This window comes from Chaetodon auriga, chromosome 1, assembly GCF_051107435.1.
Source record: "Chaetodon auriga isolate fChaAug3 chromosome 1, fChaAug3.hap1, whole genome shotgun sequence".
Classification (NCBI taxonomy): Eukaryota; Metazoa; Chordata; class Actinopteri; order Chaetodontiformes; family Chaetodontidae; genus Chaetodon; species Chaetodon auriga.
In genome coordinates, this window is record NC_135074.1 from 25,930,786 (window position 1) to 25,954,016 (window position 23,231).

Genomic DNA, 23,231 nt, shown 5'->3' on the forward strand with positions numbered 1-23,231 from the left:
AAACTGTGACGTTATATTGTATCAAATATAGAAAATGTGTTAATTTTATTTTAAATAATATGATATAGGAAAGTATTTTATTTCTATATAGTTTTTCTGTATATAAATCTGAATTACAACATGGAAACATTTTCAACAGTGGCGTTCAAAGGTACCACAGAGCGCTAACCGGTAACGAAAAAAGAAAAGAAGAAAGAAAAAAATAAGAAAAGACAAAGCTATATTTGCGAAGCGGAAACCAGGTTCCCTGTCGTCTCACACAGGAAAACGTTTTGGTTGGCCATCTTGTTTTAGAGCCACATGGTTTTTGTAAACATTAGCCGCTCCGATCGCTCTTTCAGTACCGGCAATCTTCGTGACTTTTCAACCACCATTCACTAGTCTCACCTTTTATCTGGTATTTAACTACGTGACATCTTCTGTTAAAAGGCATTTATTGCAGCTAAGAATTAAGTTGTAGCTAACAGCTAGTAGCATGTAGCTTAGCTGAACGTTACGATGCAGCTAAACTAATGGCTTTAGCTTCACTCCTGTGTGTCTGTTAGTGCAACAAAACTTGACTCCTCATTAAGAAGTAACGTTATCTGCTTACTTTTCTTTGCTTTAGTGCCAGTGCGGCTGCTGGCTGCTGATGGGCCAAGATGTCTCTGAGGCTGCTGTCAGTGGACCCATCAGACCAGGGCTCTCAGAGATGCAGGCTGGGGCCAGGCTTGATGTCAGCGTTGGGTCTGAGTCTGGGCTCCCCTCTGCTGGTGTCTGTTCCCGGGGGAAGCTGCCTGTGCACCGCCTGGCCCCGGGCTGACCTGGCCGAGGGCTTTCTACAGGTGGACCTAAAATGTTCTTCTCCCAGTCTGATCTCTCACCCACCCACACATCTGAGCCTGGACCCTGGCCACCTCACACCGGTACCCTGCCCCAAACTGAAAGACGTGAAGATAACTGTTGTGGTCCAGAGTGCTGATTTTAAGAAACACACACCCCCTCGCCTTGTTCATGAGCTTGTTAAAGACATGCTGAAAGGTTCATACATCCACAAGAAGCATGTGATAAACCTGGAGGATTTTGATACAGAGATTAGATATGTTGTTATTGAAAGCATCAATCAGGATTCTTCCAACACTGGATTCATCACCTCAAAAACTGCTGTGGAGATCGCAGGCATCCAGACTGTCCGGCATCACAGGAGTCAGCTGCAGGACCAGCACACGGTCCCACTGGGGGGTCTGGAGGAGGTCAGCATATATTCACTGTACTGACATTATTGGTCCTCATCTACAGTGTGTGTTCCCACTATGTGGCACCTACATTTGTTTTGTTTTTTTCCTTGTATTTTAGGTGAGCACCTCGCTGAGAGAGATGCTGCAGCTGCCCCTGCTCTATCCCAGCACGCTGAGCTCTCTTGGTGTGTCGTGTCCCAGAGGTGTGCTCCTGGTGGGGCCTCCAGGTGTGGGCAAGACCCTGCTGGTCCGCAGAGTGGTGGCGGAGGTGGGAGCCAGCCTGGTGGTGGTCAGAGGGCCAGAGGTACAAAATTACATTAATCACATCCTGGTCATACTTTACATTATATTAAACATTTTTACAGCACGTGTTATTCAACAAAATATTCATGTTTATGATGATGTTGGAAGTAGTCGCTGTTTAGAAGCTGTTGAAAGATAAAGTAACCTGATATCTTGGGCTAATTTGTTTAATGCCTGACAACTGAAGGCACTTGGTGACATTGATAGAGCAGTCCTGTAAATCCCAAACTGACTTAAAGCCTTCCTTTGTTATTTGCCACACACACAGCCCGACGAACAAAGCCGACAATAAAAGCCAAAAGCTCAAGGTTTGATTGAGCATCGTGAGATTTAACACTCGTCAACACTGCTGCATGTAATCACATTCTGGCAACTCAGCAAATCTAAACTTTGCCATAACACAAAATTACACTTGATCACTTGGACTTTTCCTTGGAAACAATCTTGACTTTCATTTTCAAGTATTCTAAAATAAAGAGTGTTGCTCCAATGAAAATACTCAATTCTAGCATTCTTTTACATCATAATGTGACTTTGCATATTTATTTGCATTGAAGGCTGCAACGAGTTGTGCCAGAACCCTGCTGATGTACATTTTGGGTGATGGATTGAGATTGATAATAATTGTGAATGATTGTTTCAGGTGGTGGGATCGCGGCCGGGTGAGAGTGAGGAGAAGCTGCGTGATGTGTTTGAGCGGGCTCGATCGGCCGCTGAAGAGGGTCCGTGTGTGCTGTTCTTGGATGAGCTGGACTCTCTGTGTCCGAGGAGAGCCGGCTCGTCGGCACCAGAGAACCGCCTGGTTGCTCAGCTTCTCACGCTGATGGATGGGATGAATCAGTCTGATCGCTTCCTCATAGTCGGAGCCACCAACCGGCCGGACAGCTTAGACCCAGCACTGCGCCGTCCTGGAAGATTTGACAGAGAGGTACGGATGATGAAACATACAATCCAATACACAATAATAAATGGAAATATAGAAACCATTGACGCTATGAATTTCCCGTCTTTCCCTCAGGTTATCATTGGAGCTCCCACCTTACAGCAGAGAAAGGCCATCCTGTCTGTTCTGTGTGAGAAGATGCCTGTTTGTCCCAGTGTGGACATGGCAGCGCTTGCACAGACAACTACAGGCTATGTAGGAGCAGACCTCAGCGCCCTGTGCAGGGAGGCTGCCATGCACGCTATACGGGAGAACTCGAAGGTGAATACAGCAATCGAGCAACATATCATTTAAAAACAAAACACCTCCGCTCACATTTACATGTAGAACCTTCTATCTGGATATATTCAGACTGGATTGCAGTTCCCACAGTCTCAAATGTGTTGTGGTCGATATTTGGTAACACAACATGTGTGTTAAAAATAGTGTCTGAGTTGTGGTTTAGTCAAATCAACTGTTTGGGAAGTCAGTTGTGCTCACAGACAGTATAAACAGTGACTGGAACTTCAGGGTTTGAGAAGGGAAGCCAGTGCATTCTTTCTAATGGCCAGCAGGGGGCGGATTCTTACAAAATAAGTTAGATTGTATGAAAGCTTAAGAGAAAATTTCCCTACTTCAGTAAATTTTCCAGTTGAGTTTATGGTCTCAATCACAAGCTTCAAGTCCTCTTCAGTAAAGCACAATGTTCAATTTGTAAATCATAGTCCTATTTAGCTTAAAATGGAACATACAGCACTGTGTGCCTTTGGGTGAGGCTGTCTTGTGATTGACAAGTGGCTACCACGGCGTATCTTCGAGTTCTCAGTCAGATCCAATCAAGAAATCGGTGTAGGAATGCGTATCCTCCCAGCTCCACCCTCCCGTCCAAATGTGGTCACTTCTGTCTCCACAAAACCAAGATGGCGATGGCCATAATGCCAAAGTTCGTTGAGTTGATTGATACTGAATGGATTATCCTGATAAACTATAATAAATTGAAGTGCTTTAATCCCTCCAGGGGGTTGACGATGTAGATTTGTGGATGTTTTTCTTGTGTTGCCTCATTATATTGTCGCCTGCAGGGTTCAGGAGAGCAGGCAGTGGGTATGAAGCACTTCCAGGAGGCCCTGAAGTCGGTGCGTCCCTCCTGCTTGCGGAGCAGCCTGGGCAGGACGGAGCTTTCTCCAACGTCTTGGGAGCAGATAGGAGGTCTGGAGGAGGTCAAGCTCAAACTAAGACAGGTAAATGAGCGGCAGAGCTTGAACTATATACTCGGTAAAATACAAAGAGTTGTGATCTGTTTGTTTACTGATTAAGCAAAGTGATTGGAATAACAGGATTTTATTTTCCCTCCATCTGCCCTCTCTTGTGTCTGAACATGGAAGAGTATCGAGTGGCCGATGAGATACCCCGAGGCGTTTGTTCATCTGGGTCTGTGCCGGCCCCGCGGCGTGCTGCTCTACGGACCTCCAGGATGTGCAAAGACGACGCTTGTCAAGGCTGCAGCCACCTCATCTCACTCTGCCTTCCTGACTGTCAGTGGTGCTGACCTCTACTCTCCCTATGTCGGAGACTCAGAGAAGGCTTTAGCACAGGTACTTTCTTTTCACAGTCTATAATAATGCCTGTGAATGGCTGCCATGTTTGTTTCCTCCATAAACACCTGCACACGTCTGTCTGCACATAGCTGTTTCGCCAGGCCCGGGCCTGCGCTCCCTGTCTCCTGTTCCTTGACGAGATTGACTCTCTGATTGGCTCACGGTCAAACGGTCAGACAGCTAACAGCGCACAGACACGCCTCCTCTCTGTGCTCCTGAACGAGATGGATGGGGTCGGCCTGAAGACGCTGGAGAGGAGAGGGACGGAGAAGATCCTCCAGGCAGAGGGAGGCGAGGAGAGTCATACACAGGAACAGGTCAGATATTATTTTTTATCTCATAACATCTGATCAGTATGAGGTGATTTAGTCAACGAGTGTTTGCACTTTGACAGCTTGACTGCCAGGAAGTATGCAACAAAGATGTGATGGTTATAGCTGCCACAAACAGACCTGACTGCTTAGACAGCGCCCTCCTCAGACCTGGCAGGCTGGACCACATCATCTACGTCCCACCACCTGACCAGCAGGTAAGTCATTTGTCTCAAGGGCATGAAAAAGGTAAAATGTTACAGTGTAACAACAATCTTGTAAGAAAGTTAAAATGTTTTAAAATATCATAACCTTTTTGTATATCTTCAATGAACTAACCTCAAATGTGTGTCTAGTCTCGTCTTTGCATCCTGAGGGTGTGTACGGAATCGATGCCAGTGGGTGATGACGTGTGTCTGGAGGAGCTGGCTGCAAAGACGGAGCTGTACTCTGGAGCTGACCTGGAAAATCTGTGTAAAGAGGTAATGAAAAGTACATGTGAATATTTGTAATCAGGGCTCCAGACTGTGACCATGTAATTGCATAATGTGACCATTTTTGGAGACAGTGCGACTAAATTTTGTGTCCCCTCATCATTGTCTGTCATGTGAAACGCCAGGATCTCCTAATTTAATGGTTTTATGCCATCAGGTTTTAGGAGGTGCTGCAGCCCCCCTTTATAAAGTTCTAGAAAATGTCTGTTATGTGTTCCTAAATTTTGCGCTAGTGCACCCAAAATTTTCACTAAAGAGCACTGACAGTTAGTATGGAGCCGTGCTAATCCTAGTCCTAAATGCTGACAAAGACAAACAGATACACAGGAATTCCTGAAATATATTTGTGTTTTCCAGGCTGCCCTGTTGGCGCTACAAGAGGAGAACATGGAAGCCTCTTCAGTCAAACACACATACTTCCTCCGGTCGCTCAGCAAAATGAGCCCCTCTCTCACTGCCCAGCAGATCCACACATATCAAACACCTCCCAGATGACAAACCACTTCTGACCATGACTTGTATGATAACACAAAAAAATGTTTTAAATTAAAAGAGTAAAACTTGGCCTTTGGTGTCTGATATTTTTTCTTAATTTGTCACTGACTTGCACTTTGAGGTCTGCACTTCAAACCACACACCAGCCTTTGACTTTCTGTTTCAAATGTGACCACAAGAGGGTGCTGCACACTCAGAAAATGTATTGATCACCAGCAATGTGGATGTGTTGACGAATTGGAAACCACTGGAGCATTTCGGTACAGGAAGCTCTGTCTGTCTACGTGCCTCTCACCTCGTACAACCTCCCATCCAGACTACATCAGCCGGACACACAGGATGCTGCGCTGAGAGACTACAAGGACTTCACGGCAACAACAGGTGAGACCTGTCGCACTCAGATACCTGTGTAATCTGTTGACTTTAATTCACTGTATTGACTCTCAACCTAATTGTTAAGTGGAAATATGATCATTTTCTCTTTAGGTATTTGAGAATTTTGCAAAAATGGTTGGATTTTTCCAAATGTTGAGAAAGAAAAAGGAGGTGAGCTGTTCACATTTTCACTGTTAGAAGTGATATTTTATTGTGGATATTGGATTTGTCGGATGTTAAATGCATTTTAATATTATGATGCACACTTAAAAGCTTATTTTTAACATGTGTTCCAGCTGATCCCTCTGATAGGGTTCATGGCTTTTGCTGCAACAGGAGCCACTTCTGCTGCTATCTACTTCCTATTTACTAAACCTGATGTTATGTGAGTGTTACTGTACTTCTCATTTTGGTAAAATTATATTCCACTGTATTTATTTTATATTATAAAGTGCTTTAAATAGCACTTTTCTGTTTTCATAGTAAAATCTGCCTCTGGCATGTACAAAATGTTTATTTATTAACATTTTCATTTACTGTTTTTAGTTTGAACAAAACTAAAAACCCAGAGCCATGGGAGAGAGTGGACCCAACAAAACCCCAAAAGGTAACACTCCTAACATTACATATTTTACAATATTTGGATGGTAGTTAAGAAGCCTTTTTTTATTCTTTTTGGCACTGAAATACAAGCAGAATCTTCCAGCCCACAGCTGCAATCTGCTGAGTCACTGAGGAAGAAACCTTATCAAATTAGTACCAGCCTGCTCTTGTGACATCAGAGTAATGATGTTTATGTTTCTACACACAACCGCACAGCTACTTATGTTAGCTTTCACTATAAGTTGCTGTAATACTTGAAATAGATTAGGAGACGCCTAATTTTTATTTCTGGCGTCTCTTCAGCTCATCACCATCAATCAGCAGTGGAAGCCAGTGGAGGAGCTGCAGCTGGTGAAGAGCCTCACCAAGTAAAAAAAGGTGGGCATCTGCTAGAAAGATCCACACCTGCCTGCCCCCCCATCAGTCTAACAGAATCCTTTCTGCACAAACTAGGATGCTTTTACAGTCAGTGTGCGGAAATGCTTCTGCTCCACTGGTGGGGTTTCACCCTGCTCTGTAGTGACCCGGCTCAAGGACATCAACCCACAACAGTAGAAAACTATGGTAACAGATACTCATACTGCCATGAAGCCTATGTGAAACAATAATAACTTACTCTGGGTTTCTGTGATTACAGCTAGACAGAATATTTCTAATAAGTAAGTTGTGGCATTTCATTTGACAGGGAGGTTGGTAGTAACAGCAGTCCACATGTTCTCACAGCAGATGTGAATGTACGACAATGTCTAAATGTGAAAGACAAAAAGTGTAAGTATTGTACTGTATTGTATTGTAGTCAATAAATTATTATGAACATGCTGTTTCTTTTGTTCTCTTAAGTTCAAGAAACTATAAACATATTTTACAGGCATATAGCTTGATATAGCTTATTCCTGTGTGCCATCAACCTCTAATGATCTTCTTCACAGCAGACATTCTGACTTATGGCAAAAGCACAGTTACTGATTTACCAAACATTAAGGATGGGTCCATTTTATTCAATCTGATGGCAGGCCAACACTCATAATACCAGGACTTTGAAACTGAAGCAGCTACATGGAATTCAGCCAAATTTGATTTTATTATTTACACCAGTGCTCTTCTTCCTGGGAAAAAAGAGTCTTAGTCCCCAAAGCATTAAACTCAGTTAAAACTATTAAAATGAACTGTGAAATTAACGATTAAATTGACAAATGAGCCACATCATTGATAGTATGATAGTATGATATGCTACTATAATAGTAATAGCATTTGCTAAAAACTACAATTCCCAATTGTTTTAGAAAATGACAAAGTTTTCTAAAAGTGAAACTTTATATTCGAAACCTGTTCTTACAGGAATTTTGGAAAATATGCTAATTTGCTGTCTTGTTTGGTAAATACAATGCTAACATTAGCGCCAGCAGCCAGTTAGCTTAGCGTTAAACAGCTTGTTCCATTCAAAGATAACAAAATCTGCCTGCAAACACCTTTAAAGCTGAAAAACTAATAACTTGTTAGTCCTGCACACAACATCCTGTAAAACCACAACTACATTTTCTTTTTGTAAGGGTTGAACAAACGCGATATAAAGATAATTAATAAACGTTTTACCTTTGGACAGACCCAATTTCCGGTTTATATGCTAAAACAAGTTAAGCTAACCAACTGCCACCTCTAGCTTTGTAGCTACTACACTACACTAACGCGCCATATAGCTTTGTTACACTAGGCTCGCGTGATCTCGCGTGATCTCGTGCGGACTCGCGATTTCAGTCCAGTAAGGATAGAGGTATTGATCTTCTCATTTGACTCAGCAAACAAAGCCGGTAACCATATCTATCAATATATCAAACTGTTCCTTTTCAGATTCATGTTTTTAGTAGGAAACAAATTATCTTGTGGCTCAGTGCCACAGATAGTCTGCGGAAGTTATAAATTGTGTTAACAAAAATTAATTATTGATTCTGGTATTTTCAAGGGTTATTTGTTGACAAGAAAGATTAGATTAGACTTTTTTCATACTCAGCTTCACTAACAACAGTAACAATGAGCTCCTCTGCATTTAGTTGTCCAAGTTTAAAGTATGCCAGTAAGACAATGTGTACCGTTCCCTGAAAAAGGCACACTGAAATGGAATGCAGCCATTATTAATATCATTATATCTACTTGTGCTTTTCCTGCTGTGACAAGTCAAAACGTCTGTTGTCAAAAAGGTCTAATGTTTTAAGTTAGTTAATTAAATCTCACCTAAAGATCCCACATGATCATCAGAGGATAATTTGCCAAATTGTCATGAAAATGTGAACATCTACATGACCTTGAGGTTGATTGGCAAAATTATTTGCTGATTAACAATACAGACTAGCTCTGCACAGCAGTAGTCACAATCATCGAGTAAAATGCAGAGACACCGAAAAGGCCTCTTTCCATTGTGGTCCTCCGGCAAGGTGAGATTGTTTTGCCAGCTCCTGTTTACAAGGTTGAGAAAATCAATGAAACTTTTCTTTAACCATCTACATTTTATGAAAGGCGTTGTCAGTATTTGTTTGAATGTTGTTTGCAGACAAGAAGACAGAGAAGTGTTGGCAGCTCGGCAGTAAAGTCATTACTGCCATCTGAGCAATGGGCAAATGCTCTCATCTGCTTAGTTTATGGCTGCGTGGACATCCAGTGGCCCCATTGTGATTCATAATCGGAGACAATCCTTTTAACGTCCATTTCATATCTCAGGAGAGCAAAAACATTGGAAAGCCCTCCCCTACAGCGTCTGAACATGGCGCTGTCAGGCCACCGGCTGCTGGCTGCACTGTGAATTTGAAAGGACTTTTCATGAATTATTAGACAGTAACCAGGGGGGTGAAGAGAGAGAGAGATCATTTCCTGTTTGAGCTGCTCTTTTTGTCAGGAAACATCTTCCCATTTGCTTTCACTTGCTGGGTCGCACAGAACATGCACGCATTCTGTATATCAGCACAGGCGCTTCAACGTTACCTTACTCTCCCTCCAGTATGTTTTTCTCTCATTTAAAGTGCTACATAGATGCTTCACAGCCACATGTCATAGCTTCAGAGAAAGCTAAACAGGTGGAACTATTGACGACCAATGATTCTTGATGGCTGGAAGGCATTTTCGGTGCTCTTGTATCTGTAAGTGCAGAAAGTGGTCAGAGCTTGATTTCACCTATCAAGCTGTGTGCAGCTGAACGGTTATTTATGGAAACAATAGCAGAGGAGGAAGGATATAATGTGAGTGTAGTTGGAATTGTGTACGTGACTGGGTCACAGACATCATGACACCACAGACCATGTGACCAGCAACTTACTGCTCACACAACACATGAAAGGTGACAGATGGAATTTCCCATGTGCTATCTGTGCTATATTTCAGCAAGTATGACAGCTTTTTTAGAAAGTGAGGTCTTGAGCTGTGACTTCTGTGGCTGTCAAAAAATAGGTCTTTAATGTAGTTCACTCTGCTTCGGACACTGATGGCTGAGAGGGATCATTACTGCAGTTTATGGTGCTGTAAAGTACAGCGGGGTCATGTGGATGCTGTAAAGAAGTGGCTCTGCTGTCATACAGAGGAGTCGCCCACAGCCTGTGGTTCAGTGCCTTTTGGTACACACAGCTGTTACCTGGAAACTGAGACACTCCCAGTTCACTCATGTTGTCAATAATAAACCCTTGATGTGTCTACATTTTGAATGTTAGCCTTGCTTTGCATGGAGAGCCATAAGTAGTTTATGTTTCAAGTATGAGGTGAGCACATGCAGGAGGCTCCAGTACAGAATTATACTCGAGTGTTTAGTATTTTGCCATTTTGACACCAGACTCCTCAGCTCTGACATGTTAAAAGACAAATGCGCCCATTTTCAGCCACATATTTATGTACTTCAGCGTTCATACTGCATCAAACAGGCTTTATTCAACACCAAATAATGCAAGAAAAAATAGTTTTGGTTTCATCGATTAAGAACAAGGTCTTTTGGATAGAAATGTGTGTTTTCTGCTGCTGTTCCACCCATGTGTGCACATCATTTAAGGGGTTAAAAGTGGTAAATAAGGAAGTGTAACACAAATTATACATATGCATGTTATCTTATCAGAATGAGCCTGCCATGAATAGAATTTCTGTTACTGTAGAAGTACGCCACCTAGTGTTGAAAAGTAACAGCAACCAGCCCACCATAGTAAGCTGTGTTTGTACTTTTTTTAATTCACAAAGGATTAACACGTGTGGACTAAGATGGGTCAGATATCTACAACAGCGATATTCGGTGGGAAATAACGCAGTAGAAGCTTTTTCCTGGAAGAAGTCGTCAAGAAAAACGAGATACTGAGGGACACAAAAGATTAAATACTTTATTATAAACAAAAAAAGTGATCCAGTTCCTGATTTGTCTTCATGATTAATATCAGAGATGCAGACAGGTTTACGATAAACACCCCCGACAACCTCTCAACACTTGAAGAGAAAACACTATTAACACTATTATTGGCAAATTTCAACTCGTGCCTCCGAGCCTGAAAAATCATGGCAGATGTGAAATACTGTCGATTTCTCAAACCCGGCAGCGTCATCATACTGCCTGTTAATGACAGGAAATTAGCTGAGTGCGGAGTGTAAGGCTGAAACCATACTGAAGTCGGCATTTACCCTTATTCAAAGTCAATCACACTTTGATTGTCAGTTGCCTGCTCGCCACAATTAATTACGTGACATGCTAGAATAAAATGCCGAGTGTTAAAAGTGTAGCTACTTTAAGTGTTGGTCACTACAGCCAATATAAGCTGCTTTAACAATACCTAAGGTTGCTGTCGACTGGCTTTGGTGTATTTGATGAAATGTAAATTCTAAAGGTTTCTTGCCTCACTTCTGCCAGCGGTAAGGAATACACCTGAAACGCTCTGTGACCACAGTTACTATCAAATGACATGAGGTACGTTTTCATGTGCTGACATCCTCAGGAAAATAATACTATCTTAGTATAGAGTCTTCACACCTAGTTAACAAAAAGTAAAATTTACACCAGATAACAAAACATCAGTCGTGATAAATCAAACAACAAAATACAAAAGAAGTCAACAGTTGCAGTAGGCTTGAATGGTGAATTAAGAGCAAGTTTTTAAGAGCACACGGTCCCTGGAGGCTGTAGTGATGCTTTAGTTAGAAATGTGCATCTGCTGTTCTTCCACTGACTGTCCTTTGGCACCAGTCTCTTTCCATGTAAAACACATACGTCTGCTCCCGCTCTGGCACTGAGGTGTGACATCCAGGCCCTTTGCGTACTGTTTCCTCTGCTGTCAGGCTCCATGAAATGCACTGAGGAGGTCAATGAAAGCGTGAGTCCCTCATTAGGCGCTGGGCAGCTGGCAGTGTGCACAGTTGTGTACAGGCCTCTGCCTGTGTGTCTGCACCTGCACGGTGCACGTGCTGAGACCGTAGGTGTGAAGCAGCAGGTGGCGAGCCTTCGCCTGGACGTCCTCCCAGTTGTTACCACTAGAGGGCGCTGTGTACACAAACATGCATGTGAAAATACATGAAACCACTTACAGAATGTCCCCATAGACCTTTATCGCCTACATTTTGACATGCCACAGAAGGAAACAGGTATAATTACAATGAAAACGTCTGCAAGGTAAAAGGTCCGCTCCCTCCTACATACTACCTCTGTACAATGCATACTAATTGTCTTTGTGTACTGTTTTTTCCAGGTGGTATACAAAGAAATCAACATAATTCAGCATTTTATACTAACAGGAAATGGCATGATACCAGCACAGGCGCATGTCAGACTGCAGTCTCTGCCAATTAAACCTCACAAGGCATCAAACCGTTTTATGTTTTCTGGGATGTTCACAAAGATTCCACCATTTGTCTTAATTCATTCATTTCTCTTTGTGCATTACACTGTGGAGAACAGCGTCCATCGACAGCACAGTCACACATCTCAATGTGATCACACACTTTTGATGCATTTACTGTTTTAAGTATCTGTAATTGTGACACCTTTTCGGTGTGAACGGACAACATACTCAAAGCCTGCTGAGATGTTAATATGTAGTAAGGTATTGGGACACAGATTTAGACATGAGGTTAAAGTTTTGCTTCACATGTCTAATCCCAAATGTGAAGCCACATTAAGATGTGTGTGTTGTGTAACTCTGACTATACCTACAGCAACAATCAGAGAGAGAAGCCCCAGCAGTAATTTAGACAGACACGTCTACATCTGCGGCTGCTGCTGACATGAATACAAGTAAACTCCAACCAAAACAGATAACAGGCTCAGGAGCAAACACCAAGGGACAACATGTGCTACACACTGCATCTTTACAGAGTTTCCAGTTTAGGTTTGGACTTTTTGTCGCTCATTTACACATCCTGTGATAATACAGTCAGTGTTGGTTTTTATAGGAACGTAGATGGCGCAACGATGTAGGGTGAGAGCCAAGGGAGGAACTGGCTCTCAAGTTTCTTCGAGATGAAAGGCAGAAATATTCTGTGGTTTGATGACATTAACACTGACGTCTTGAATCATTCTGCAATGTGCTTCACTTGGCAGGAACAAGCCTCAGCACGTCATCCATCCAACATCATCCCTTCCGTGAAGCCCGAAGGTGGCAGCATCATTAAAACAAAGATTACATCCAAATACAAGCAAATTCCAGAGCAGGCCTCGCTACGGGAGGGGGTAACGACCGTAGACAAACATTTTTGCTCTGACATGTCACTGACATTTAACGCTCTGCCAAGTCAACACTGGAAAACATCTAAATCAAAGTAGTCAAGCCAAAAGCAGCTATGCCAGAACACTGACATGTGCTCCTCTGAGAATCTATGGAAATCTTGCAGATAGATGTTCCTGGAGACACTCTCGCCAAAATCCAGACACAGCAAGCCGACATATCCAACAACACTTCAAGGTGAAATCACTGCCAGTGGCATTTCTCAGTGCTGACGTGGTTGTTTGAACATTTTTCAAATTACATTCCTGCATCAAATTCTATATTCAGAATATGCATCATCGGGTGTACTGGCACATGTATGTATGTATGCATATCGCTACTCACTGAGCTGGAGATGCACTAGTGCTGCAGTCTTGTCAGCCGTCAGCGCCCAGACATTCAGCTCGTCGACCGATTGGACATCCTCCAGCTTTAGAAGGTCCTCTTTGATTCGCAGAGTGTCCAGATGCCTGGGAACACCTGACACAGCAGGATGAACACAACACCATAATGCACCTACACCGCTCTTAACACTCCACAACATACTCTGACATGACTCAGAGACCAAAACCACACACTTACCCTCCAGCACAATGACTATTGTGTCACGAATGATGCGGAATGTGGTGAAGAGAACCAGAACAGAGAAGATGTAGGTGCAGATGGGGTCTGCCAACTTAAGCTCCGGCTGTGAAGTCAGAAAGTTACATCAGATGAACTTTCTTGAGGCTTCATTGCATGTATTTGTCAAGCGAGTATGTTACATTCATGACAGACAGTCCTTTAAAAAGGCTGGGTACCTTGAAGCGGACAATGTAGGCAGCTATGAGCACCCCGACACTCTGGACGAGGTCTCCCAAAGCGTGGATGAAGGCAGCTCTGACAGCCAGGCTGCCATTCTGTCGCTGCTGCTGCTGACCGGATCCAGCTGGCTGCGAGCTTGAGGCACCCGCGGAGCCGTGAGAGTGACCGTGACCGTGGCTGTGGCCGTGGCCGTGGCCGTGGCCGTGAGAGTGGAGGTGACCCCCTTGGTTTAACAAGAAACCCATTCTAAGGACACAAGAAAGCAAAGACGGACGGATTTGTTTTCATTCAAATGAGATATGTTTTGTTCAATTCCTGTCAACTTTTAACTGACTTAGAAACTGCAGTCAGTGAGTCGTCATTTATTCACCAACCAACTGCTGTCAAACATTACACACGGAGGATCTGTCATGTCACTGTGCTTTAAAAGTCTCAGCTTTCTCTACAAAGACATTTACATGTGACAGTTTCACTTACATGAGGTTGACAGCCACCCCAATGGCAGCAGTGATGAGCATGACATCTCCATCTATGTCAAAGTCCTGGTGTATTGTCCTCTGAACCGCCTCATAGAGCAGTATGCCCGTCAGAATGTAGATGAGCGCCACACTGAGGACTGCCGATACCACCTCTAGGCCAGGAAATAACAATCAGTTGTACATACAAGGCATATTCATGGCAATAAAAATGGAAGCCCTGAGGAAAAACCTGATTTCAACAAATAGGTTAGGACAGGAAGAATGTGCCTACATACTTGGGGAGCTTAGCTAAACAGTATGGGGGGAAAAACTGCCCACAAATACCAACTGGTATAACTAAGAATATAACAATTCCAATGACCAAGCTTGTTGAAATGTAATCATTACTATCCATGTTTTAAGGAATCGCACTTCAAAATTTGCTCAATTACTTGTTTAGCCACAAGCAACATGGAGATGCAGGTCAGGCTCTATGCTTCATGCTGTTTGTGGTCCAATATATTTGGTATTACAGCTCCTGCAGGGATCAAGCAGGCAGCATTGTGTTACACTGCTGGCAATAATCCGGTGAGAAATTATTCCACTTTCATATGCTGAAAGATGCCCTTTTCAACCTCGAGTTAGTCCTTGATGAAAATAACATTGACATTTAACTACAGTATCACACAGAAAACTGACTACAACCAAAGCTTTTCATACAGATATCGAACCAGTTTTCCTCTGACATGTAGAGAGAGGATTGTAACGCAGTTTCGCTCTCAGTTCCTTTACTCGATGATGTTGCCTCCACTCTTCCTGTCACCATTTTGTCCTTATGGTCACGACTGGTGATAATTCTAACACTCACCAACACATTATGACAAAGCTGGTAGCAGGCCTATATTTATCTACAAACCCATGTTGGACAGTTGCTATCTTATACCTTATCTTCACTCTGGCCCATACTCGACATCCTGCAATAAAGGGTTGATGATTAACAATTCATGGCCAGGTCTGATACAGCAGACTAAAGACTGCTTTAACTGTTAGTGCAGCAGCCTCAGGACATAACCTGCAATGCATTCATTCATTCATTCATAACCTGCAATTTCATCCAAAAATAAAAAAACTTCTACCTCTCTGTAATGTCAAGACTGTTCCCAATAACTAACTAAAGACATCTGCACCAAACACAATCAAGAGTCAAGACACACATTGGTGTTGTATTTAAATGAGAGATATCCACATTGGTAACAGCTGAAATGACTGTGGGGGTGTAAATTTAACAGTTATTAGCAGACATTTCAATGTGCATCTCTACTTGTAACTGAATCTAAAGCATCCTAACTGGAATCTGACCTGCCGTGAACTGCTGAACACACACTTTGTTCTTTGAAAATGATTCATTCACTCTGCCCGGTTGCCTCACACAAGACAGACAGAGTGGAGAGAAAAGCGGAAACGAGTGTGAAGGTGTTTTTGAAATCAGACTTACCGAGGCGATGCAGTCCGAAGGTGAACCTCTTGGTGGGTGGCTTGGTGGAGAGCCACAGGGCCAGCAGCGAAAACAAAATGCCCACCACGTCTGCTAGTATGTGCATAGCGTCAGTCATAATGGCTAAGCTGTTTGACACATAACCACCTGAAAGTAAAGGACAGTTCGAACTGTTAAAGTCATATTTGGAGAGAACTATCTAAGCTATTTGTGCATGCAGATTTAGAGATACAAAACACCAGTTTTGATGGGTTTGGCTCCATGCAGATAAACATCAAGAGCAAAGTGCACGTTTAGATGTGCAGGTATGAGGTGGAACGACCACGTACACTGAAAAAGTAGCATATGATCTAATGTGCTGCTAAGAGAGTGAAACTATCACGCACTATGAGTTAAAACTTAATGAAAGACGCTCTGTTCCTGTCACCACTTTTTCATTAGAAAACACACTCATACTGAAAACAAAGGGCCACTATCTTACGTGAAGAAACAAAAACAGAAAATGTCGACCACGTCAGAACGAGGAGTACAACGCTGTCATTTCTATTTTTGTGCAGCGGTTTTCTTTTTGACATATTTATCTGCAGCCAAACATGTATTATCCAAAGATTAGTAACACAACAACAACACTTTGGTACTTTACAAAAATAAATCAATAATCCAGGCAATGATTCAGCACAAGCAAGTCAGTCGGACAGGCTTCCTCATGTTCCTACACCAGTGGCTGAAATGCTGGTCGGACGTGTATCAACAGTCATACAGGCTTCCGGCTGCTTTCCGTGCAGACGCACAGAAAGTGCAGCAACTATGATCTGGATGTAGATTCAATCCTATACAACAGACCTGACTTTTTTTATTTTTTGTCTTGTTTACAAGAGAGGTAAGGATTCAGCTTTGATCATTTCTGAGTCAACACTGTGTGAATGTGTTGTACTTGACTGCATTACAGCATCTCCCCCCACCACAATACAATGGAGGCGAGCAGAATGTGACTGGTGCTGCTCAACGCGTTGAAAAGGCACATGTGAAACAACAGCCACATGTAATAAAAACAGAGCATTTCCTGTTTTAAACAGCACCTCCGGTCCATTTTCCTAATGTTTTATTGTGTTACAGGAGGCGGTCTTTGTTTCGCCCTGACCGACAACCGATGTGTTTATCTGAACAGTCTTGTCCAAACACATCTTAAAAGCCTTGTGGTTCACCTTCATTGTCCACCTCTCTGTGACAGTTTTTGTGATGTCAGCTCACTGACCTGCAGTGATAAAATCCTGCATTAAATAAAAACATGTGGTGAGGTTCAGTCTGCACATGCTTACCTATAATTTCACCCGTCATGAAAAGGAAATACAGCAAAGCAGCAATGACAAGCCTCTTCATCACCCTCCTCTGTTTGATACTCTCCCTCTTCTTGGTGCAGTTGTCACAGGGGTCCATATTCAAGCCGGGGCTGCCCAGGCTGGAGGAGGATTCGAGCAGGGAGTCATCATCGTCCGCCACCACCAGCGTGTTCACGGCCACTCCGTTGGAAGGAGCTCCGGCAGAGTAGTCTGACATTTCTCCGGAGACCACCACCTTCAGCTTGTTGAACTTGGGGGCCTCATCCTCCACCAGGTCCTCGGAGAAGTCAAAGGGCGCCGTGTCGCTCAGGTCCCAGTCCCTCTGCTCCCTCCGGAGGACGGACCGCATCTTTTTCAAGAAGTTCCCCCCTGACATCTTCAGCAATTACGAGAGCAAGGTATATCCAGGTATGTTTGTCTTTACGTCAACGTTATCGTCTTCCGAGGTAATCATTCACATTTTCGTGTCGAGCGGGGCTGATAACTTGTGTTTCCTCTCCATTTAGCACCTGGAGGAGAGCGACAAAGGAAAGTGATAGCAGAGCGCACAGAGCATCGTTTCACGTCCGCACAGCTCAGCAGATTTCAACGACGCGATCTCAACAGGCCTATTTGTGTCACTTTCAAGTTGGTGACTTGATGTCATAAATATCCGTCCTTGGAGTCACTCACATTCCCACATGAACTTTTGAGTTCAGCAGTCCTTAAAACACCCCTGGCTAAACAGTAACAAGCTAGCTAGTAAAGGTTAGCTGTCTGTTCATGGCAGGAAACGACCGGCGGACATCCCTCGTCGTGTGGTAGCTTGTTTAAAAAAAAAAAAAATGAGGCAGACTTACCTTTACGTGTAGTTTTCGGTTGTACAAACTTCGTTGTTTGTTAAATTAGTAACTGTCATGGTGGCGTAAACATCCGAATGGTAACGCTCCCTCCGCACTCGGAGGTAACATAAGCAAGTTCGGTTTCCTGCGCAGTCACGTGATGACGCAGGCGTCACATGACGCTTTCTCCAGCCGCAGCAACGAATCTAAAATCTTGCCGTTGTTTCGTTGTCATACTTCTGCCTTCGGTCGACATAACTCTCCGCACTTACAGCTGCTGTTAAACAGGCTGTCAGACAGGTAAGATGGTGTCGACTGAGGTGAAGTGTCGACAGACTGACCGTCTGGTTGCTAGTGTGTCGCGATGTAACTCAAACATGAAGCAGCTTCAGTAAGCTAGCTACATACTTCCTCAACGTTTAAATGCTTCATGTTGTGATAAGCTAACGTTACGATCCAGATAATTTCCATCAGATAATATGTGAGATCCATCTGTCTGATTGCTTGCTGTCTTTCTTTAGGTGGTAAAAGCAGCCTGGGTGAACAGAGTCGTTGCATATGGAGGTAGAGGGGATGGAAGATGAAGGACCTTCGTCCCAGAGTGAACTTCCTCACAGTGAAGGTATGTGTGCTGATGCTTCACCTGTCTCTGCTGCCCTCACCTGTCTGACCAGGCTGCCTTAACTTCAGTGCAGATGAATGAATCCAGCCCCAGCTTGTGCTTGTCATAGTGCAGCTCATGCTTCCTCATTCACCAGTGAGCAACCACTACTGACCTGTGGGGGTCCAAGGAAAGGACCATGAACATTAAAACAGTGGTTAGACTTATACAGATTAAGCGTGCAGTTTGCTTTATAGATATGTTAAGGTTTCTGTGCAGAGTAGGTTGGCTGAATTGTTCAAATCAAAGCAGCAGAGTCTGAGATATCCTGACTTTTAGTCCCCGCTGTAAGCCAAGCTCCAAAAACAGCGGATCCTGCACATCCCATAATGACAGTCAAAAACATCTCTGCTTATGCTGAGTTCATGTCATAGGAGAGTTATCGTAATTACCAGTTCACAACTTGTAAGTAGCATTCATGTCAGCATCCAAGCCATGATTATGACTTGTAAGTGTTTTCCTGAAGCTCTGATGTATTCGATGTGGTGCTTAGAAATCCAGAAGTGCCTGAAAACCAAACAAACATAGATCAACGTGTGGTCTTGAGGGTAATTAAACCCACATATAATGCATATTGTCATTGCAGTTTTTTATGCTAACATAACCAACTCTGCAAGCATTCAGCCAGCTCGTGACATGAACATGGGAATCTATCCTGTCTGTACCTACATTACATGGAAGCAGCTTGTGACTCAAGCTTTTGGCTATGGATTTAATCTTCTAAGCTCAAGATCAAATAAAGAACGAGAGAAATTGAGAGAAAGTAACCCTGAAGACATCATTAGGGTTATTTTCACAGACTTCAGAAAGCTTCTCCAGAACCACATAGAGCAGTACCCACCTGTTTGCTCAGGCTGAGTAGTACTCACGATGAGTAAACTCACCTTTATGAGTATGAGTGCTCTGCTTACATTAAAAGGGTGAAACAACAGGAGCAAAGTCCGTAATAAAACGCAGTAACACACAATGAATAAATAAAGTTACAGGCTCAGTCAAAGCAGTCACAGATCGGTTTGTTTAGTGAGAGCAGCCATGATATTACAGAGAGGTTTAAATGTTCTGATTTTGAGGTGACATTGCAGATCATTGCTTGAGGTTGCTTCACCATCAGTAGAAGCAGGCTTTTCTCCATCATTTCTGGCTCTGAATTCCTGAAGAGTTGACCAGCGACTGCAGCAGGTCAAACCAGAAATTCAGAGCAGCAAAAATGAGATCCAAGACCAGATGACATAAGATTTCCTGAGAAACTGTTGGACACAATTCAACATTGTGCAAGAATTAGCAAACTAGTTTAAGTATGTTCATGAACAAATTGCAACAACAAGGGAACAATTCAGTCTTACATCCCAAGTGATGGAATAGAGAGGTGAATGGTAGCCTGTACAAGACCTAAGATTGCCATCAGACCACCAAAAATGGAAGCTCATAGGTTAATTTATTGAAGGGACTTTGGTGAAACAATACTAAATACATTTTTTTTCTTAAATATGTGACAGGTCTCCAGTTGGCACAGCAGGAATCGCTGCCTGTGCAGAGCTCAGCCCCTGTAGAGCGTGTGTTTGTGGATCGGAAAGCAGTGGACAAACTCACAGAGGGTTTACTCTCTCACTACCTGCCAGACCTGCAGAACTCTAAACGAGCCCTCCAGGAGCTCACGTGAGTATTTCCCTCCTCAGTGTCTCATGATGCACAACCGTTACACCTGATGGTCATCTGCAAAGTGAACACTTGATCCGTAGTGCAGTACTTTCTAATACTTTTTAGTAAGCAGTGTTTCATCCAGTCTACTTGTGGTAAAAACTGCTATAATGGGAACAGATGGGGATAGATGAGGGACAGTTAAAAATGGTTTATTATGAAGTTGCTTGTTAATTGTCTTTTGATTCATCTTGTAAACATTGAGGATGATGAGTAGGGAAGCAATGAAGAACTATTCCTTAAAAGGCTCACAAAAAGTAGAAACATACTTAAGATGCTCTTTAGAAAGAAGCCGTCCCCGCCTGCACAGCAGTCAGTCACGTAATCTACGTGCAGACAGACACAGACACCAGTATGCAGGAAACAAAGTTGTGGCACATTCATGCATGAAGCAGAACTGGATGGATGGGTTGACCGCTGGCTTTAATGCTGGCAGTGCTGAGTGTCATGTAAAACAAGCTCAGCTGTCTGCCTCCTGTGGGACGCTTTTAAACATCCTGTCATTGCCTGAATGAGTAACATATAAGTACAATTTTCTCTGTATTGACTTAAATATTCCATAGATGTCCTTAAACATGAGTAATATTTGGTAGAAAAGTACATTTGCTGACATATTTTTCCTTTTTTTTGGTCTCAACCAGACAAAATCAACTGATACTGTTAGACACACTGGACCAAGAAGTCACCAAGTTCAGAGAATGTAATACCTTACTGGACCTCAATTCACTGGTGTGTTTGGTCTGATTTCTAATCTCATTTGTGCTCGTGTTGCTCTTGTTTGTGGTCTAAACACCAGCCAACAGGAAAGACCTCTCATCCGGTTTGTTGTCCTTAGTTTACAGAGGCGAAGGTTTACCACAATAAATTGGTGAACATAAGGAAAGAGATGATTCTGCTCCACGAAAAGACGACTAAGCTAAAGGTATCTCCAGTCCCAGTCAGCTTAAACATGAGTGTTTTCCTAATACGAGTACAGTTGACACCACGCTCAAAGATAAAGAGCAAATATTGGCTCAATGTCGTCTGTCGCTTTCTCTCAGAAAAGAGCTTTGAAGCTGCAGCAACAGAAGCAGAAGGAGGCGCTGGAGAAGGAGCAGCAGCGTGAGAAGGAGCTGGAGAGAGAGAGGCAGCTTATTGCCAAACCTGCTAAAAGAACATAGGATCCCCAAGTACGTCTGCTGTGCTCATGGGACATGCAGGTGCTTTTGCATGTTTTAGCCTATTTATTACACATCAACTATACGTTACATTACCGCTGAACATTTTCCAAAGTGTAGCTATTTTAGATTTGGGCGTTTTTGTCTCATATGACAGAACACAGCGGAGAGTCTAAGTGAAAGCAGCGAGAGGGGAGATGAGATGCAGTTAGGGTTTCCGATCAAATCCCCACCAGGGGTGTTACGGTCATATCATAGACCATTAAGGCCCAGACGCCCCAGCAGTTTTAGATCTCTGAATGCGTTTCCTTGCTCCCCATCATCAATCCACCAGACCTGATATCAAATCTGCTTTTGTTACTGTCCATCTTAAAGTATCATTGGATGTAATTGCAGTTGACGGTGCTCACTGATGTGACAGGTTTGCTCTGAGTTATCGCACAATATCACAGTTCAGGTAATAAAAGTAATTTTTTTTTTACAGCTTTATGGCCTGCCTCCAGCACGTTTTTACAGGACAGACCGTTTTAACTGGAACTGTGGAACCTGAGACCAGATTTAGTATCTGTTAGCTATCGAAAAAGGTTTTGGGGCACTTCTGCATTTCGGTGTGCTACAAGAAACAGTACAAAGTTGTTCAAATCGGACTGAAATTGGCTTTGGATATATTGTGAGTTTGTCTTTGTTTCCGACAGTATTGCAGAAAACTCTGTAAATGTCTTCTATTTCATTTTTGGTATTATTTATTTCCTGTAGAACATTCACGACTTTGGGGATGTGAGTTCTTATCTGGGAGCTCGACTTCAGTTGTTTCTTAACTTGTATGACGACGACACCCGTCTTCATACCTGCACTGCAGTAGGAAGCAAGCAAGAGTTTTAACATTTGAAACGGCTGTTCGCAATTTGAGAAAAAAATCAAAGATACTTTGGAAAATGGTTCACTCTCATAGTGTTTGTGATTCTTGGGCCAAAACTTGCAGAAACCCTGGTATGATCCTCTGTGTCTGAAATTGCCAAGATGACCACAAACCAAAGACATGGACTCAATCATCAAATGCTGGTTATTCCCTCCATCAACCTCTGATGACACACAAACTCAAGCACTTCCCTCAGAGTGGAGCAAATCACTCAGAGACACTATTGCCGCCGTGAGACAATGTCCAGGAAGAGAATCAATGCAGTCACGTGTTTAAGATAAAGTGTAAATATACGTCGTTGCTGGGCTTCATCGCCTGTTACTGTGGAACGCTCTAAAGAAAATAGGCCTGCACTAAAGTTAACTGAGTGTATTTCTGGGGTCTGGATGATATGAGAATGATAATATGTACCAAACTTTGCCCAAACATCACACACAGCATCTGTATATTTGTTGAACAGACCTTTCAGGAGGCCTCTATGCACTACTTACACCTGGAACTCCACTGTTTGTACAATTAATAATAAAAGCAGCACAAACTGGTTTGTGGTAAAGTGACTCATGTATATGCACGTCGCGTAAACTCCCTCTTTTCACACCCACGTGCTCAATGATGTACTGTATGAACTGCATTAAGCATCTCAGTCCACCAGGTGTCAGCAGAGACCAGAAGTCGTTTCACCCGCTCTCTGAAGGCCACGTTTCTGCAGGTGTTTTTTAGCTTAAGCATTTCCACACCAGCTGGCATTAGTGATTAGCACACCTGCAATCAGAGACGAATCTCAGCATTTTAATGAAAACCTGCAGATTCTCTGTTTTTCCAAGCATTGCGCACAATTCTGCTACTATTT

The 23,231-nt window shown here is 43.1% G+C and overlaps 4 protein-coding genes across 7 annotated transcripts; 3 read left to right on the forward strand and 1 right to left on the reverse strand.

Moving 5' to 3' along the window:
* The first annotated feature begins 274 nt into the window (after positions 1–274).
* afg2b (AAA ATPase AFG2B) lies at positions 275–5,409 on the forward strand. Its single transcript, XM_076738319.1, has 11 exons — positions 275–397; positions 608–1,232; positions 1,336–1,521; positions 2,164–2,448; positions 2,539–2,724; positions 3,525–3,683; positions 3,828–4,037; positions 4,130–4,357; positions 4,435–4,569; positions 4,708–4,833; positions 5,203–5,409. Exons 2-11 carry the CDS (start codon positions 642–644, stop codon positions 5,338–5,340), a joined length of 2,244 nt encoding a protein of 747 aa, XP_076594434.1. The 5' UTR covers positions 275–397; positions 608–641; the 3' UTR covers positions 5,341–5,409.
* A 206-nt stretch (positions 5,410–5,615) lies between these two features.
* On the forward strand, positions 5,616–7,139 carry coxfa4l3 (cytochrome c oxidase associated subunit FA4L3). Its single transcript, XM_076738329.1, has 5 exons — positions 5,616–5,721; positions 5,827–5,886; positions 6,012–6,100; positions 6,262–6,322; positions 6,622–7,139. Exons 2-5 carry the CDS (start codon positions 5,848–5,850, stop codon positions 6,688–6,690), a joined length of 258 nt encoding a protein of 85 aa, XP_076594444.1. The 5' UTR covers positions 5,616–5,721; positions 5,827–5,847; the 3' UTR covers positions 6,691–7,139.
* Positions 7,140–10,647: 3,508 nt separating this feature from the next.
* Positions 10,648–18,101, reverse strand: slc30a4 (solute carrier family 30 member 4). Of its 2 annotated transcripts, XM_076732051.1 has the most exons (8): positions 17,965–18,101; positions 17,105–17,634; positions 15,786–15,932; positions 14,310–14,463; positions 13,829–14,078; positions 13,611–13,716; positions 13,374–13,508; positions 10,648–11,809 (listed from the first exon to the last, which is right to left on the reverse strand). In XM_076732051.1, the coding sequence occupies exons 2-8, from the start codon at positions 17,499–17,501 to the stop codon at positions 11,655–11,657; spliced, it is 1,344 nt and encodes a 447-aa protein (XP_076588166.1). In that variant the 5' UTR covers positions 17,502–17,634; positions 17,965–18,101; the 3' UTR covers positions 10,648–11,654. The 2 variants fall into 2 exon arrangements, with proteins under 2 accessions (XP_076588166.1, XP_076588174.1); XM_076732059.1 differs by lacking the exons at positions 10,648–11,809; positions 13,374–13,508; positions 13,611–13,716; positions 13,829–14,078; positions 14,310–14,463 and adding an exon at positions 15,032–15,264.
* Positions 18,096–22,938, forward strand: bloc1s6 (biogenesis of lysosomal organelles complex-1, subunit 6, pallidin). Of its 3 annotated transcripts, none has more exons than XM_076732080.1 (7): positions 18,096–18,246; positions 18,468–18,568; positions 20,104–20,263; positions 20,947–21,034; positions 21,141–21,227; positions 21,346–21,504; positions 21,947–22,938. In XM_076732080.1, the coding sequence occupies exons 2-6, from the start codon at positions 18,505–18,507 to the stop codon at positions 21,463–21,465; spliced, it is 519 nt and encodes a 172-aa protein (XP_076588195.1). In that variant the 5' UTR covers positions 18,096–18,246; positions 18,468–18,504; the 3' UTR covers positions 21,466–21,504; positions 21,947–22,938. The 3 variants fall into 3 exon arrangements, with proteins under 3 accessions (XP_076588195.1, XP_076588203.1, XP_076588187.1); XM_076732088.1 differs by having other exon boundaries at positions 21,346–21,474; XM_076732072.1 differs by having other exon boundaries at positions 21,346–22,938.
* The last annotated feature ends 293 nt before the right edge of the window (positions 22,939–23,231 follow it).